Here is an 18925-nt window from a genome sequence, read left to right on the forward strand (position 1 = left end):
AGCACCAGGACCTTCATCTTATAGCGCTCTTCTCCCATCTATGTCACTTCCCCCAACATCATCTCCTTCCTCTCCATATGGTTAGAATTGTGGTGCTTCTCCCCATCCTAGCCCTGCTCTTCCTGCCTGGACTCTTCCCATGATCTCCTGATGCTGCAGTCTAGTGACAGCTTGATCAACCTCAGCCTGGGCGTTCTACCTCCATTCAGTGGAAACCTTGATGTTGGTGTTCCTTACTGACTAGTCAGTGGATTCTCTTAGCTTGAGAACCAGCCTAGACTTCTTTTTCCTTTAGCCCAGACTGATAAACTGCTGTGGCAGTTGCAGTGCATTCGTTCCAGAGAGGCCCATATTTTGATGTTTGTAGCTTCTGCCATGCACCGCATTGCGAATCCATGGCCATTAGAACCAAGGTAATATTTCTTACCACTATAGATTGGCCATGTGGTGTGTGTGTTTAAGGTGGCACACATTGATCTTCAAATTATCTCCCAGAAAAGAGCCTGTCTTTGGCATTTAAAGGCACAACTGGAGATTAATTGTCAGTTCACTCACACAGGTTAGAGTGTTTTGAGTGCGACACTCTTGTGTTTGTATTAAAACAACAAAAAGAGAGGTTGTCTGAGCGTGCAGAGGTTAACCTGATGGCTAGAGCTATCATCTGGGCTTTTTTCTGTGTGTAGAGCTACTGGTTAGATGAAGCCCGACACTGCAGGGGACAGAGGTCCAATTTTAACTAATTCTTATTTCAAGTTCTTGCGTACCAAGTCTTTGTGGTTGCGACCTCCAATCCCACAAGGAGCTAAATGGCTGGAAAGCCTTAATTACTTGCATGACGATAATAAAAGTGGGTACGAGATATAATTTAAGTTTAATTGAAAAGGAAAAGGTTGACAAGGGATGTTTGTGATAGTATTTTGAAAGTCAGATTTTGATTTATGTGGATAATATTAGCGTTGTTTCTTTTTCTTTGATCTCGTGACTACAACACTGTGCTCGCTTTCCGTTCTGGAGGCTTTTTGGAAGACAGGCAGGGACATCCAGGACAGATTGATTCCCAGGGTCAACTATCACACTAGAGTGCTTTAATCCAAGAAATGACAACTTCTTGATAGCTGATATTGCTTTCCAGCAGGTAATAGTGTGCATTAATTTGAATATCAGTGGAGGTGTTTCAGTTTATAAGGAACATCCAAATTTGGGGTTTCTCCTCCTATGCCTTAGCTGCTCCGGGCAATTTGACCGTCCCCATAACTAGGGGTCAAGAGTTTTATGATACCAGTCCCCTGCTAATAACAACTGTTTAGAAAACAAATACCCGGAACACCCACATCCAGCAGTCACAAATGTGTGACGAGCTGAGCAAACCGAGCAATGATACAATCAAACACTTTCAACAGCGTGCATGAAGCCAAATGGAAGAATCTACATTTTGAGTACATAACAACATTTTGACATCATCTCATCTCCCTCCGCTTTATCCGAAGTTGGGTCGCGGAATTTCTCGACCACACGCACTAGCTCAGGCTTTCCCAACCACAGAGGTGATATTCCACGTCCCAAGAGCCAGTTTCTGGAGCTGGGGATCGGACCGCCAAGGATCCCTCCTTTGGCTGCCGCCCAGCTTTCGACGCACCCGACCTCTTTGGCCCCTCTCATAGGTGGTGAGCCCATGTGAGGGGTAACCCACGTCTCCTCTTCGGGCTGTGCCCGGCCGGGCCCCATTGGTGTCGGCCCGGCCATCGGGCCCCTCCTCCGGGCCTCGCTCAAGAGTGGGGCCCCGGTGACCCACGTCCGGGCGAGGAAAATCGTAGTCAATAGGTCTTTCTGGTCATAAGATGTCTTCTGAGCCATTCTTCGTCTGGTCCCTCACCTCAGACCTGTTTTCCATGGGTGACCACAAGGCCCCAGACTACATAGCTCCAAGGATCACTTGGACACACATACATACCACCACAATAAGGTGATGACACGTCGGGGGGAAATTTGACATCAGGGATTCAAATTTGATATTATTAATTCCAAATTGATACATGAGCTCTAATGGGAGAATTGGCTAAATCTAGCAATTAGGTCAATGGTCTCCAACCTTTTTCTCACTGCGGACCGGCTAATGGGGAGGGTGACAACTTAAGACAAAATTGTGTGGGGTGCACAAACGACATCCGCAAAACAAAACAAAAAAAACCCAAGTCTCAAACATAATAGCAATTATTCATTATTATGAATTTCAAGTAGGAGGGCGAGATTGAAAGCGTTGATATTTATTTCTCTGACTGACCGACATCAAGTGACACGTGGACCGGTACCTGTGGTTGGGGACCGCTGAAAAATGACAAAAGAGAATTTTGACACAGAAATTTCACTTTTGGATTACAGGTTGACAGCAACAAGCCTTCCACAGTGACCCAAAAAATGACTATCTTGTCAGCTCCACAATCTGACACCGATGATAAACTCAATTGTTATAAACATCAGGTGGCAGATTGCACCCAAAATTTGGAATGCCACCTCAAATTCTAATCTTTGAAAAATTGACAAAGTGAAATGACAAAAATTGTACACACTCTTCCCTTTGTGGAGTAAAATTAATATAGTCGTTATTCTAATTGGGCTGTAAAAGAACTTCACCTGTTGACACTGCAATCCTCAAGCTTCCATGCATGTTCATTTTCCCCAAAAAGACATCAATAACAACACGTTCAAATCTAAACAATTTATTGTCCAAGACAGAGGAGCATACAGCACACTGGGTCTTCTACAAGCATCCTTTCCTAAGCAGATGTGTAGATTGACTAAGACCATCTAAACTTTGTCTATCATTTATACACATTAGACAAAGAGAGAAAGTCTTTTCATTCCAATTGGTCCACAGTTCATTAAGTTTCTGGCACTTCCCAGACATATGGGAACAGTTAAGCCTGTAGTCGGCCACCATGAAGTCTGGTACTGGTCGCTGATCTCCTCCACTCATTGGCTCCTTGTAACTCATACCATGTTGCCCTTGTGAGGCGCAGTGATACACGGCTGTCTTTCATTAATGGGGCCCCTCTGCTCAAATAAAAAGCCTCTTCTTTCTCTACTCTTGCCTCCTTCCAGGTGTAGCAACCCGCCTGATAGGATTCATTTTCCTATGACTCAAGTTCACTGGGGCTCAGAACACATAACCTTAATCAATCGTGACCTGTTGGATCTCCTGAAATCACAGTTAGTCACTTTACAAAAGTCAAATTGATATACAGATATAGCTAGTCTCAAATTAAACTGACTTATCACTCAGGGGCTCAAGAACAATGGTAGAATACTTTCTCATAGTACCAGCCCCCCAAGCCAGCGTTGGAATGTCCCTTACCGCCTTATCTCGCCACAGCTAACAAGAAAGAATTATGGGTCCTAAGATAAAGGTGGATTTTCCAGAACAAATAAACACTTGTAGTAGTAGTAAAGACAAGGATTAAGTATAGAAAGTAAAATATAAGCGGCCCGGTGGAACGAGTAGTTAGTGCATTGGCCTCACAGCTCTGGGGTTCTGGGTTCACATCCAGGTCATGTCCACCTGTGTGGAGTTTGCTGAGTGGGTTTCCTCCGGGCACTCCAGTTTCTTCCCACATTCCAAAAACATGCACGGTAGGGTGTCCCCCGCCTCTGGCCCGAAGTCAGCTGGGATAGGCTCCAGCACCCCCTGCGACCCTAATGAGTATAAAGCGGTTCAGAAAATGAGATGAGTAAAATATAATTGTGAATACATGCCTAATTTGTGTGATAATACAAAGATACATGATCAGTGTGAGTAAAGTCAAAAGGGATGGAGGCCGGTGAGAGTATACATTTGAGTAATATAACACGCTTCAATTTCTTCTAACCGATGTAACAAACATCTCACAATCCATGTTGATGCGCTGGGCTCAGCTGACGCTGTTACCACTGCTGCCAACAAAGCCTATCCGTGATCCCATGGTGCTGGCACTCGATCCCAATGACAGTGACCTCGAGGCTTGCAGGGCTTAAGCCTTAAGGAATAAGGGCTCAACGGACAGCTATTGTGCTAGGTTGCGCTCCAAACTGAGCAGCTTTGTCTCCTCCTTTTCAGCAATCATCATCAGGTCATCGTTTTTATTTTCTTGAATGAATGCACTCACCCATAGTGCTGTGCCTATGGCTCAGGGAGCATAACCCAAGCACTGACTGGTGTTGGAGGTACAGTGGTACCTCGAGATACGAGCTTAATTCGTTCCGGGACTGAGCTCGTATGTCGATATTTTCGTAACTCGAACGAACGTTTCCCATTGAAATGAACTAAAAACAAATTTGTTTCAACCCTCTGAAAAAACACCAAAAACAGGATATTGGATTGGAAAAAATGATTTATTTCTTCTAATTCGCCATCTATTAACAAAGTAACACATAACTAGTGGTTTAATATGACTAAAATGTGTTTAGTACTAAAATTATACGGATTTCGACGGGGGGAGAGAGAGAGACCGACAGAGAGAGGGGGGTTCATAGCAACACTGTTGTAACATAACATAAACAAATTTAAATGAATTTGGATTACGATGCAGACACACTCAAAAATAAGTTTAATCTAACCTTACACTAAACCTCATTCTAATTTTGTATTAAAGTTTGATACCTTTCTTCTCCCAGGTTGGCTCTATTTGCCCCGCCTCCACCCTGACTTTCACTATCGATGGGCTGTTTGCTTTTGTATTCCCAAATCATAAACAGCCTCTCATGTCTTTGTCACCTGGCTTTCTCGTATCTCGAGATAATTATTTGCTCGCAATTTTACTCGTATCTCGAATTGCTCGTATGTCGAGGTACCACTGTACTGGGTTTAACGAATTATCTTACTCAAGATAGGCCATGTGTTTAATGCTGTGTTTGAATTCTGTGCCACATTGAGAAGCTATTTTGGCTGACCTGAAGGACATTTGTCCTATTAGGGGAATGAATGTGGATGACAATAAAAACTTTGTAGTCACGGTTAGCTAGTAACTGTACCTATTGTGTGTTTCTTTGTCTTCATGATGCAAACTGCTAGCACATGGTTGGTTAATAATAATTTAATAGCTTTAATAGTTTTCTAATAATAATTCATTAGCAGATAATATGGACTAATAGTGTCCAGTAATTTCTTCCAGCTATCTCCCCCAGACCAACAGGCAGTGCGTATGCACAAATCAGGAGCTGGAAGCGGCACTCCCTCTAATATCCAGGCTCACTCGACCACCTAGAGTGAGCAATTGCCGTGGGGGGAAAATATGCCAATAACCCGCTAATCGCCACTTACATTCTTTCTCTTTGCAGTGCTGGCTTGAACATCAGACCCGGTTCCCGTCCAGTGCATATCAGCACTCCAGGCTTAGCTGGCACCATTCAAAGGCTGCCACCAGCTGAACTCACATCCACCCTGATCGGACAATGCGGCCTCATGATAAAAAGCAAGGCCTTATTTATAAAAACGACCGCGCAAAGATCACCTAGCTTATTGGATGTCTTCGCCATGACGCCTTGGCTGGGCAAACCCTGAGTGGTACAGTCTGATTTTCCTTCTGCGTAACGCTTAAATATGCAAGGGCATTTGTGGACTGTCTGAGATTTTGTCCTTCGACAGCACTATTTGTAAATATGCACTTTATTCATTCAGTTTGTTTTTTAACAACCTAATCAACTATAAATCTGTCATTCCTTTGGCAGCAACTGGTGGACGCAGGTAGGTTTTTATAACTTTTATTTTTTACCCTTTTTGACAAAGGTTGTAAAGAATATGAACAAGAATGCAATCCTCACTAAATCACAATATTAGAAAAAAATAGATTAAAAACTTTTTTTTCATTGAATAAAGCAAAGATTCCACATACTACCACAGGTTGTTACTCATTTTTAGCCAGTTTGTTTGCAGACAATTGACTTTCAAAGATAACCACAATCAAATGACAACCTGCACAGATTTTTCTTTAACAAGGTCAGCCTTTTTTTAACTATGATATGCATTAATAGGTCTACATGATTGGATTTTGACAAAAAATGTCCTTTAAATGTCATACACAAGCACTTCAAAATGAAAGAGCAATAGCTGCCTTTAAGGGGCACTACTTTTAACTTTTTCGAGACAATAGTCCCAGTAGTTCAGCAGTCTGTTGTCTTTATTGGCACAGAAGTCTGTTAGATCTTTAAGCAGGCGGTCAACCAGCCTCTCATCACCAAGCGCACCAGTTCTCCAGGCTTTTGTTAACATAGTGTTGAAGGCCCAATAGAAGCCAACACGATCCTCACCACTGAGTGACCCCTGGCTGTTGGATGTGGTGGAGGTTCTGCGCCGACGCTGTTGTCCACTACTATACTTTCTTTTGGAATAGGGCAGTTGTAGCAGCACAGTGCCTGAAAGAAAATGGAAAGAATGAAGCATTTTCCCCCAAAATATTGAAAGTTTTTTTTTTATTAATTCAATTATTTACAATTAATAGGTTAGGGCGAAACTTCAACACTATGTGTAATAACCCATTAATAAAAAAAAACACATTTTTAATCTGAGTTTATGTTTGTAAATTACGTGGAACCTTTTCCACAATCCTTGGTAAAGCAGATTATGCCACAAAACATGGAGGTAAATTCATTTAAAACACCTATTCAAAACACTCAAGTTGATGGTCAACTGCAGAATTAAACCGTGACCGGATGATTCGCCTAAAGACGTTTCGCCGACGGACGTTTGACAGACGGACAGGTTGCCGAATGGACATTCCGCCGAATGTTCATTCGGCCGATTCGCGCGCTCGCCCCGCCCCCGGATCGTGTGTGTGCAAGTTTTTTCAACCTCGGCCCGCGGGCCATATACGGCCTGTTAGGATATTTAATCCGGCCTGCCGCCGGCGTTGTCCAAATTATAGTAAAAATCAATTATTCATTTCCCTTCGCTGCTAATCACTCTCAATTTATTAGTCTACTGTCAATGGCAGCCCAGGAATAAGCACTCTTGGGCGGGCATGTCAGCCCAGGAATAAGGCAAATTAATTTAATTAACATTCTAATAACGTATCCCATTTTAAATGAGCACTGAACTAACGGGTGCTACTGGAAGAGGAAATGCGTTATTTTAGTTTGTACTATTTTTTCGCCAAACGGCTCAAAATGCTCTCAAAACAGCGTTTAATGATTAAATACAAATACTAGTATTTGTATATACAATACTAGTGTTTGTATTTAATCATTAAACGCTGTTTTCGGCTGGATTTGACCGAACTTGAGAGCATTTTGAGCCGTTTGGCGAATGGACGTATATAGACGTTTTTTTTGCCTTATCGCGACATCATCGCGAAATTTTACCGAGGAATTCACTTCCCTGGGCTCGGTTCTAATGTCCAAAGAGCTCCAGTATTTGTATTTTATCATTAAATGCTGTTTTAGGATGGATTTGACCCGATTGCTGTCATTTCACGGCTCGGTTCTGCTACATCTGCCCGCCCAAGAGTGCTTATTCCCGGGCTGACATGCCCGCCCAAGAGTGCTTATTCCCGGGCTGACATGCCCGCCCAAGAGTGCTTATTCCCGGGCTGACATGCACGCCCAAGAGTGCTTATTCCCGGGCTGCCATTGATGGTAGACTAACATTGATTTTTACTATAATTTGGACAACGCCAGCGGCGGGCCGGATTAAAAATCCTAACGGGCCATATATGGGCCATATAAACGTTTTTAGGCGAATCATCCGAGTACCAATTAAACAGAGATATGATTTAGTTAAGTTATGGGTTATAAGTTGTTTATAGATATAATATCAGCATAATTGTTCACAAGAATTGTCTGCATGAATGGACATATTTCCCACCACCCCAGCCAATGTTCCCTCTAATTTTTCGTTGGTCTGAGCAGAAAGTCAACCTCCCTGAGCGCACTGAGTACCAGTGTGAGCGACATCATCGGTACTCGGATGATTTGCCTAAAGACGTTTTGCCGACGGACGTTTGACAGACGGGCAGGTCGCCGAATGGACGTTCCGCCGAACGTTCATTCGGCCGAACGGAGGTTTCACCGAAACGGGATTCGCGCTCGCCCCGCCCCGGGATCGTGTGTGTACAAGTTTTTCAACCTCGGCCCGCGGGCCATATACGGCCCGTTAGGATTTTTAATCCGGCCCGCCGCCGGTGTTGTCCAAATTATAGTAAAAATCAATGTTAGTCTACCATCAATGGCAGCCCGGGAATAAGCACTCTTGGGCGGGCAGATGTAGCAGAACCGAGCTGTAAAATGACAGCAATCGGGTCAAATCCATCCTAAAACAGCATTTAATGATTAAATACAAATACTGGAGCTCTTTGGACATTAGAACCGAGCCCAGGGAAGTGAATTCCTCGGTAAAATGTCGTGATCATATCGCGATGGAGGCAAAAAAACGTCTATATACGTCCATTCGCCAAACGGCTCAAAATGCTCTCAAATTCGGTCAAATCCAGCTGAAAACAGTGTTTAATGATTAAATACAAATACTAGTATTTGTATTTAATCATTAAACGCTGTTTGAACGAACGTTCATTCGGAGACCTGTCCGTCTGTCAAACGTCCGTCGGCGAAACGTCTTTAGGCGAATCATCCGGTCACGACATCATCATTGCTCGCTATTGGCACACCAGTATCGCACCTGCCACAAGCAGGTGCATGTCAATGTTCCCTCTAATTTTTCATGTAAAACATGCTGTAAAACACGAAAAACATAAGTGGACAGAGCTACTGCCACTGTCTGCCGCTTAAACGGCGCCATCATGAAGAAAGGGGTAAAAAAATAAAAATAAAAAAATAAAAATTTTACTGCGCGCCATAGGATTGCTGCTGCGCAGAGAAGACGAGAGTAGTGCGCAATTGCGCACGCGCGCAGCTTAGAGGGAACAGTGACCCCAGCTAATAATTGGGATAAAGATTAAGATATAAATTCAGACCGACAGTTGTACTCTGGACGCTTTTTACAATGGAAACCATTAGTGTTCTGATTTTTTGGGGGAAAACATTCCTAAAGTTACTCGGGACAACGCGGAATGCAGGATTTTTAATTTAAAAAATCTATAAACTTTAATTAGGGTCCACTCAACAAGAATATTATTCCCCAGGTGATAATAAATTGGGCAATGCATGAAGGTGTAGTTTTATTGTGAATATAATTTACCCTATTTACTCGCATATAAGCCACTTTTGTCGGAAAAACATGATGACTGAATCAAGGGTACGTCTTATATGCACATAAAAACATGACATGCACGAAACTGCAAGTTGACGCCACCATCGCACAATGACGTCACGACAAAATGGACGTTATGACGCAATGGGAAAAAAACGTACATAACTTTCTTAAAACGTGAAAAAACCCACGTTCCCGTCACTGCTCGCTCGGGGCACAGCCATCTTACCTAGGTCCTAAGGCAGCCATCTTACCCAGGGCGCTGAAGTCTAAACCTAGTTAAATGTGCTCTGACTGGCCAGACACGAGTAGCCTTGATTTTGAAATAAAACAAAATTCCACTGATTTTTTTCCGTTTTATATTGTGTTCGAAAGGGAAAATTTAAATTTTGGTAATTAGAAAGCATCAGGTTCTCATCAAGATAGACTTATTTCTTTTTTTTCAAATTAAAAAAATTGATATTTTGCATTTACAAAGACATGCATTTTAACTTATGATATTGACCGTAATAATATGCTTTTGATTCATACAGTATCTCAGAAATACCATTTTTCTTTAGATTTTCCCTTCAAAGTAACACATTTGTACTCCCTATTAAAACCATGGATATGAAAATTGGCGATCAGGGGTGGCTTATACACGAGAACTTGTAAAATTCAAATTTTTTAAGTCAATCTTATTTTAAGGGTGCGGCTTATACACGCGGGTGGCTTATATGCGAGTAAATACGGTATGTGAGAAGTCCAATCTGCTTGTAACCTGTCTATGTGGCGGCGTCACAAACTTGTGTGATTGTTTTGAGAGAAGTGATTAATGGGATTGCATGTCGATGTGTGCTTTTCCGTGTTATTCTTGTTGGTTGTAAAATGTTGACAATTGTGCTGCTTGGAAAAGTAATTTTCGGATAAAAGAATGTTTGGGGACAACTTGGTAAATGGCCTGAGGGCTGTTGTCACTCGGCAAGAGAGAACAAAAATGAGTGTGGGAATCCAGTCACTTGTGCTGATGAGCAGAGGGAAAAGGATTCGCGTTCAAAACTATGGTTTGCGGACCCTCCATGTTTCCTCATTGCATTATGGGACCATTGACGGTATTCGCATTTTTTTCTTAATATTGCCATTGTTGGATTTTTTTTAAATCTGTACTTACAATTGATGATAAAAAATTGAGACAAATGAGAAAGATCAATGAGATTTAATACCTTGATTTAATATCAATGAAGTATTGATTGATGACTTTTGTCATGCACAATTTGAGTTAAAAAGCTAGAAGTATATTAAGATAATATCAGAAAAGGATGTTGGGAGTCAGCTCTAGACCTTCAGCATAAGTATATTAAGATATTATCAGAAAAGGATGTTGGGAGTCAGCTCTACACCCCCAGCAGGGTCCTTGGGGTGGGGGTGGGGGTGGGGGGACTGTGAGTTCGCCCAACCAGTCTACATGTGCTTTGTGGACTTGGACCGAGTCTCCCAGAACCCCTATTAGTGGGTACAGTCCCTTTATGACCAGTGTCAGAGTCTGGTCTGCATAGTCGGGAGTAAGTCGGGGGGTTGGACTCCGCCAGAGCTGCCCTATGTCACCGAATCACTTTTATGGACAGAATATCTAGGCGCAGCCGTGGTGTTGAGGGGGTCTGGTTTGGTGGCCACCGTATTGCATCCCTACTTTTTGCAGATGATGTAGTTCTGTTGGCTTTATCAAGCCGTGATCTCCAACTCTCGCTGGAACGATTCGCAACCGAGTGTGAAGCGGTTGGGAGGAGAATCCACACCTCCAAATCTGAGAACATGGTCCTCAGTCGGAAAAGGTTGGCATGCCCTCTCCAGGTCAGGGATCAGGTCCTTCCCCAGGTAGAGGAGTTTAAGTATCTTGGGGTCTTGTACCCGAGTGAGGGAAGAATGGAACGGGAGATCGACAGGTGGATCGGTGCAGTGTCTGCAGTGATGTGGACTACACACCGGTCCGTCGTGGTGAAGACGGAGCTGAGCCAAAAAGCGAGGCTCTCTATTTACCAATCGATCTACGTTCACACCCTCATCTATGGTCATGAGCTGTGGGTCGCGACAGAAAGAACAAAAACCCAGAGAAAAGCGGCTGAAATTAGTTTCTTTTGCAGGATGTCTGGACTATCTCTTAGATACTATAAGGTGAGAAGCTTGGTGATCCAGGAGGGGCTTGAAGCAGAGCCGCTGCTCCTCCAGCCAGATAAGTTTGCTCGGTCATCTGATCAGGATGCCTTGGACGCCTCCCTTGGGAGGTGTTCCGGGCACGTTCCACCGGGATGAGGCCACGGGGCCGACCTCAGACTTGCTGGGGAGACTATGGAAAGCCCTGGGATACTCCCCGAAGAGTTGGATGAAGTGGCTGGAAGACGACCAACTTTTCATGATCACAGGCAAGTAAGGTAAGTGCAACAGGCCTGTGATCATTCAGGCTGTCAATGGTTGGCTTTTTAGGGACAGGGATAATGGTGGAAGATTTCAGGCAGGAGGGGATGATGGATTGTTGGAGGGAACAATTGAAAATATTTTTGAAAACCCCAGTCAACTGGTCAGCTCAGGCTTTGAGCACCTTCCCAGGTACTCCGTGAGGGCCAGCAGCCTTCCTGGTGTTCACAGTACCTGTCTCACTTCATGTTCCTGAAGCTTCAGTGTACTGCTGCAACATGGTAGATGTGTTGAGACTGAATCCGATTTGTCCGTCTCAAAGCGGGCAAAGAAACGGTTCAGTTCCTTTGCTAGTGAGGCATCTGCATTAACATACACATTATTGTCATTGTAATTGGTAATGTGTCGTATTCCGTGCCACATCTTCTTTGGGTTATTTTCTGTGAAGTGCTCCTCAATTTTCCTTGATATGCTGCCTTGGCCTTTAATGACCTCTTCAGGTCGGCTCTGGCAGCGCTGTATTGTAACATGTCCCCTGACCTGAAGGCGGTGTAACGGCATTTGATGAGTGCCTGTGTCTCAATGGTCATCCAGGGTTTTTGGTTAGGAAAAACCCAGATACGTTTATTAACAGTGACAGTGTAAGTACAGTTTTTGATGTAGGAAAGTACAGTGTCCACGTAGTCCCGTAGGTCTGCTCTGGTATTGTAACTTGTCCCCTGACCTACCTGTGTCTCCAAGGTTTTTGGTTAGGAAAAACCCAGATACGTTTATTGACAGTGACAGTGTCCGTGTAGTTCTGGAGGTTCTGGTGTTCAAAAAGTTCCCAAATGGTGTGGGAAAAACAGTCCTGCAGCTGAGAAAGGCCGCCCTCGGGCCATGTTTTTATTATCTTTATATGTGGCCTTGTTAGCCTCTGGAGTGGGGTGTATGAGGGGGTGAGGGACAGGCCTAGATGGTCGGGTCCAGCAAGGTGAGGGAGGGGTGTGGCTCTATAAGCATGTTTGATGTTAGAATAAACATGGTCTAGAGTTTTATCTCCTCTGGTGTGACATTTCATGTACTGGATAAACTTAGGCAGAACAGTCTTTAAACATGCTTTGTTGAAGTCACCAGCGACAATAAGGACTCCTTCGGGGTAGTCAAGATGCTGTTTGTTTACAGTTGCTAGCAGGAGGCTAAGTGCCGTGATAAAGTTAGCATCCGGTGGGATGTAAACAGCCATTACAATGACAATCGTTAGCTCCCTAGGTAGATAGAAGGGCCTGCACAGAACTGCTAAGAGCTCTAAATCAGAGGAAGAGTCAGTGTTGATGATCCTACTGTTGCAGCACCAGTCGTTGTGTATGTACAAGGGATTGTTTTCTTTTGACAGCATGTTTGTCATGATTTTCAAGTCAATAGTTTATAATGACCGGTTTCTTAGTTTCAATTAAATGTTTTATTTGATTTTTTCCCCCCAAATTCTGATTAGTGTTGTAGGCTGCCTTCATTTGAAATGTTCTTTGTTTTTTCTCTTCTTTTGAACTTCACCACAACTGCCTTTGGGTTCATTTTGTTTTTTGTTAACACTTTTACATTTATCCAAATTAATTTGATATGCGTGTAATTAAATTCGCCTGGAAATTAATATCTGAAATTTATTGTAAATTGTTTAACTTTGTATTGTTGAAGTGGATATTTAATTACATTTTTATTCATGTCTAACTATCGGAAAAAATATCGATTAGGAAAGTTCTTATTGTAGATGATAAACAAACCACAGTGACAGCTTAATGTTACATTTTTCCAACAAAGTGCTAGATTGGGGTATTTCTAATTTCAAACACTTTTTATAAGCATTTTATAAGTTATGTGGTTTAATTGGTGTAAGGGGTACAGCTTTGTAACCAGGGTTAATATACTAATGCTGACTAATAGGGGGAATGGTGGTTCAATTCCATCAAAGAAATATAGTAAAATAATAAGTATAATCAATTAATTCATAATATGTTTCTGAAGGTTAATTTATGTGAATGTAACCATTGCAGAGAACGGGAGAGTTGAAATCCACTAGAACATAAAGAGGACACTAATAGGGGCCTGCAGCGGTTCTGACGCATGGGGAGCTGCAAAAGTGGAGAAAGGTATAGAGGCATTTGGTGGTGGTGTTGGGTGCGAGTGTGGAGGGGTGGTCGTCGGCTGCTTTTTAAAGAGTTCCACTTGATCATGTAACTGATTGTCCTCACATAATGAGGACATCTAAAACCATCAATTGTGTAGGAAAATATCTTTTAAATAGATTTTAAAATTAAAAATTGTTTTCTAATATTCTCTGGCAGCATTATGAAAAAGTGGTTATTAAGTACACCTCAAAGTTCTGAGATTGAGAGTTAAATCCCAGGTTGGTTTAAACCTTCTTGTGTGGAGTTGTCATGTTCTCCCCGTGACTGCAGTGGGTGACTTTATATGTTAAGTATTCAATCTTGATTATAATTATGTCAGAAAAAGCCTTATAAATGATGAAATTTATATTTACAAAAGCCTGTCACAACCGGGAACGAACATTTTCAGCACTAAATCAAATGAAAACATATGCCAGAAATACGACAGGAGAGGCTCGACTTTCAGCATTAGCTTCGATGGCGATAGAAAAGAAGGAGGAAAGAAAGGACGATGGATTTTGTGTACAAATAAAAAAGATTTTTGGTGAGTAAAATATGGCTATATTCCTAAATAATATTTCAATTGTATGAAGTTATTATTGATGATTTTTTGTGTCGCAGCTGTAGCTGCAGTAAAGGTTTTATAGCCATAAAATAGTTTTTGAGGGTGGACTGATTCAGATATAGAATTGAAGGCATCGCTTAGAAATTCACGGCCCGCTGCTGCTACCTATACTACTTATTTATTATGTTGACCACTTATTTATCTATTACTATTTATTGATTATTTATTTATTTATCATTACTATGTACTAATTATCTGTGTTTGTGGTTGAATCCATAGACTCAGCGAGTGGTGCGTTCTCAACAACTTGGTGCTGAACGTCTCTAAAAACATGCAGACTGAAAGGACCGCTGCGCTCTGCTGATCTCTCTTGGACTACTTATTTGTTTCTTATTTACTGGTTATTTATTTGTCTGTTGGTTGTTGTTATTTGTCACTATGTGGTGAAAGCTTTAAATCTCATTATGCTTTTATAATGACAATAAAAGCATTGAATTCAATTCAATTTAGTCAGAAAAACAAGCTCATAAGGAAATATTTCATTATTTAATAATGGTTAAGTTTAATTCTTAAAAATGTCTATATATATGTATAAATGTATTACCAAATTGTTTGTCTAAATTGACCAACCTGTTAAATGGATGTACTGTGGCCTGTTCTCCGATGGGAAATTAAAAGATGAAGCCGAAAACTTGTCGAGTACAAACCCAAACCTGTGTGATGACATGTTATATTGTTAAGAAATTAAGTGGCAAATTCATAGAATTACAAGACTTTAGTTGTAAGACCATACATAGAAATGTAAATGCTTGTCTTTTTATGCATAAAACAAATTACAGTGCTTCCGGTGAATTATTAACTTTGAACTTTGCCAAGATACTTTCTCAAGAGCTTGACTATATAACTGAACACATCAGGGCTTTATTTGATGCCCTCAGCCCATCGGATCTGGGAGCTCTTTGAATATTCAAATAAAATCTATGCTCAAACACTAGTTCATCCTTCCAAAAAGAACATCAAACTTGTCAGGATTTTATTTCATATTATTAAACATTTGCTTGCAACGGAAAATACGCTTGGCCTTGTTATTAAGCTTGCTTTGCTCATCATTATTAGCATCATACTTGATTGCAAGGAAGTAAAAGCTTTGCTTCTGAAAACAAAACAAAGAGGACCCAGACTGCCTCTCAGTTCTGGGAATCTGGTCTGGGAACTACACTTCGCAAATGGGCCTTAAGCTTAGTCCAGCCCCATGTTTGACTTCAAAATATTTTATTTAATTCATTAGCTGCTATGTATACAAAACACAAGGTTTGTTTGACTAATTATGTTTTTTTTCAATGCTTGTAGCTCTTTAAGTTCACCCTTTGTCACCAATTCTGTTTGGGAGTTTGCTGGACAGGCATTGAAAGGTCTAATTTGGTGCCCTCATCTCTGAGCCTTATCTCCAATTTTAACTGAATTGGTTATGCAATACAGTGCGACATAGTTGGAATATGAATCAGTATCTCCAAATATAAGACATAGTCTAAGACGCATAAAAGTCATAAAAAAGGAGCATCACATTATCTAAGGCTTATTTGTAGTACAGTAATTCCTCGAATATCATGGAAAATGTAGAGCAGACATGGTCATAATCAAAAAACTGCGAAGTAGGATCAACCCTATTATTAGTACCGTACTACATGGCCTATACAAAAATACACAAGTACAATTATTAAATATTATTATACAGTAATCCCTCGAATATTGCAAATAATGTAGACCAGGCATGGCCGCGATAATAAAAAAATGTGAATTAGGATCACCCCTATTATTACTACATACTGTTGGAGTGGAAAAATGAACAACACGCTCCAGTTGCATACAGGAAGCAAGGCCTACTTTATTAAAAACTTGGCGTCTTTTACAGTTTGAGCATAGTACATTGAAGGACATCTGCCTTCCTTCGCAATCGCGTCTGACGTCTGAGCACATTACAGTGAGAACATGAAGGACATCTGCCTTCCTTCGTCATCGTTTCGGCAATGTCTGATACGATGGCTCATGAACACATGTTGCCATCTGCCACAGTAGGTGTTATCTAGACTAACAGGCAACTAAATATTCCACAATAGTCCCTCCTTTTGTAGTTTTTAACAACAAACACAATATTACAGATTCCACAGTTCAGTTCCTTGGACTTCTTGTGCAAGTCGGTCCTGACGAATTATAATACCGCTTTTATTACCGCCCAGAGTATTATGCCTCTGTAAGGATGCCGTCTGGAGTCCCCCGTCGTCCTGAGTTGGTGGCTCGTCACGCAATATGTTGGAGTTGGGCACTCACTCAACCTCTTCCCATTGTCAGCCTTCCAGATGGATCCTCTTTGTTTAGACTTCCAGGAGTATAGTTTATTAGCAAAAGGCAAAATTCAGGGGTCCAGTCCATTCTTGCTCCTCTTTATTCAGACTAACTAAGGCTATCAGGAGTAAAGCATTTACTTTGTTGCAAGCAGGTATGATACTAATAATGATGAGCAGAGCAAGATCAATAGTTAAGCAAAGTGTATTCTTCGTTGCAAGCAAATGTAGAGTATATGAAATAAAATCATGACATTCCCCCTTTTTATTATCTATTTGCATACAATCTAATCCTATTATGCCTATATTTTAATAAGTCATTTTTATGACAAATCTAATTCCACCCGTGAGGCAAAAAATCCCCCTTACTTGCAGGTCAGGACTGAAAAAGGAAGAACAAAATAAATTTTGTCCAATTCATTTTCATGTTCATCATAGTCATGGACATCAATGCCCTCACAGGTAGGCTGTGTAATAAGTGGATCCAATTCTTGCAATTTGGAATTTGTAGGCGCATGTGCCGTGGTTATAAGTCAACTTAACAAAGTGCGTAAGCAGGGGATAAGAGAACGCCCACACAATGTCAAAGTAGTAGCAAAAACAGCCATTGAGATCATCACAGAGAAGGCCAATTCTTCACACTTGCCGAAGGTCTTATCCCACCAGTCTGTCCAGGCGGACAATTCCACTACATAATGCCTCTTCATATTCTGGTTCAGGGTCTGCAGGCCTTCATCGGCTCTGGTTAGGGACCCATCGGGTGACGTGTCGTTAGGAATCAAGGTGCAACATTGATCTCCAAACAATGCTCACACACCCCTTTGCTCTGCCAGAAGCATACCAACTGCTTTGCGGTCCTGGAAAGCCATGAGACTGGTGGCTGCCAGCTGTTCCTTTATAGCTACAAAACCCTGCCCACTATAATTTCCAAGTTTTTGGACATTGTAATGGATGTCGTTTATCCTATCCATATTTTATTTGGAGTAACCCAAAGAAAAATAGACTCCCAACCTGCTGCAATTTGTTCCGCCAACCCATACTCATCTGTTACGCATCTTGGGATGCAATTTTCATCAATGTGAGTCGGAAAATTTATATTTTAAATTTGTGAGTTAGAAAATTAGTTGACTATATTTTCACACATTACACAGGCTCAAAAACTCTTCTTACATTATTTTTTCAAGTCTAAATATTTACCTTATCTGATTGAATCAATTATACCAGTTTCTAAACATCTGAGTTGTTGCATCTGCAAGTGTATTAAATTAGAGTTACAGTAATCCCTCAAATATCGCAGTTTCACTATATCGCGTATACATTTTTCCTCATTTTATGAAGCTGACCAGCAAAGTAATATTTTTGCATCCATAATTTCCATACGGAGTCTTTGAAATGGATATATTTTTGGGGGATTGACCACGCCTTGGTCATGTATTGGCCTGGGGATTAATTGGAGCACCGATCGAACAATTCCTTCCAAGAAATGTTATGTTTAGAAAACAAATTAACCCCAAAGTTGTTTAGTGGCGCTGCATTAAGTCCAACACCCCCTTGTTGCGACGAGACTTCCCATGAGTCAATATAGTAGCCCACCCAAGAAAGTTTATCTACAAATTTGGCTTTTTTTCCAAAACAAAAGAAGACGGACGACTACTCATGCTCACACTCACAGCCAGGGGTAATTAAGAGTGTTCAACCAGCATTGCATGCATAGTTTAAGTTTGTGGGAGGAAACTGGTACCCGGCGGAAACCCACAAATTCTCGGGGACACCATACGTATTCCACACACTGAAGGGTCGGGAATCCACTCGGCTTTTATTAGTTGATATTAGAAACATGAGGACTTTGCACCAACCATTAGTTCATTGGGCCCCCCATGAAATTTTCATCACAAGTGGAGGCTGCCATCCCCACTGGGGCTTCTTGGCAGCTCACCCCCTTTTGCTGCCGCATCAGCAAAATCATTCCTGAAGGAAATTGGTAATTAATGTATTCGATGTGTGCGCCACACATTCACAAATAGAAATTTGTTTTGGAAGTTCAATTGCAGCCGTTAGTCGCCACAGTCAGTCAGCATGAGCGACTGCCATGCCAGTGGCCGTGATTAACGCTTTGTTTGCCAATAATGCAATAACGGGCAGAACTGTGACACTTTGAAAACACACACACACACGCACACACAAACAAACATTAACCGTACATATTAACTGTTTGTATAAATTTTAACCTCCATGTTTTGCAATAAGTCATACACCTCTGTTAATGCTATCAGTTTAGCTGTTTGTGCAGAGGAATGAGGTGGTAATAGTT

At 41.6% G+C, this 18925-nt stretch overlaps 1 protein-coding gene and 1 long non-coding RNA gene across 7 annotated transcripts in view; one reads left to right on the forward strand and one right to left on the reverse strand.

Annotated features, from left to right (window-relative positions):
- The first annotated feature begins 277 nt into the window (after positions 1-277).
- LOC144085992 (uncharacterized) lies at positions 278-15324 on the forward strand. Its single transcript, XR_013304319.1, has 3 exons — positions 278-5238; positions 5311-5536; positions 14552-15324. It is a non-coding gene; the product is annotated as an uncharacterized LOC144085992 (long non-coding RNA).
- depdc5 (DEP domain containing 5, GATOR1 subcomplex subunit) overlaps positions 5718-18925 on the reverse strand; it is a 210389-nt gene continuing 197181 nt past the window's right edge. For 4 of the 6 annotated variants that reach the window (XM_077615705.1, XM_077615704.1, XM_077615703.1 and 1 more), the window contains 2 exons: positions 14903-14985; positions 5718-6384 (listed from right to left, as the gene is read on the reverse strand). In XM_077615705.1, coding sequence (XP_077471831.1) covers positions 6086-6384; positions 14903-14985 — 382 coding nt within the window. In that variant the 3' untranslated portion in view covers positions 5718-6085. The remainder of the gene's footprint in view (positions 6385-14902; positions 14986-18925) is intronic. The other 2 variants (XM_077615707.1, XM_077615706.1) reach the window with 2 other exon arrangements.

The sequence above is a fragment of the Stigmatopora argus genome, chromosome 12, assembly GCF_051989625.1.
Source record: "Stigmatopora argus isolate UIUO_Sarg chromosome 12, RoL_Sarg_1.0, whole genome shotgun sequence".
NCBI lineage: Eukaryota > Metazoa > Chordata > Actinopteri > Syngnathiformes > Syngnathidae > Stigmatopora > Stigmatopora argus.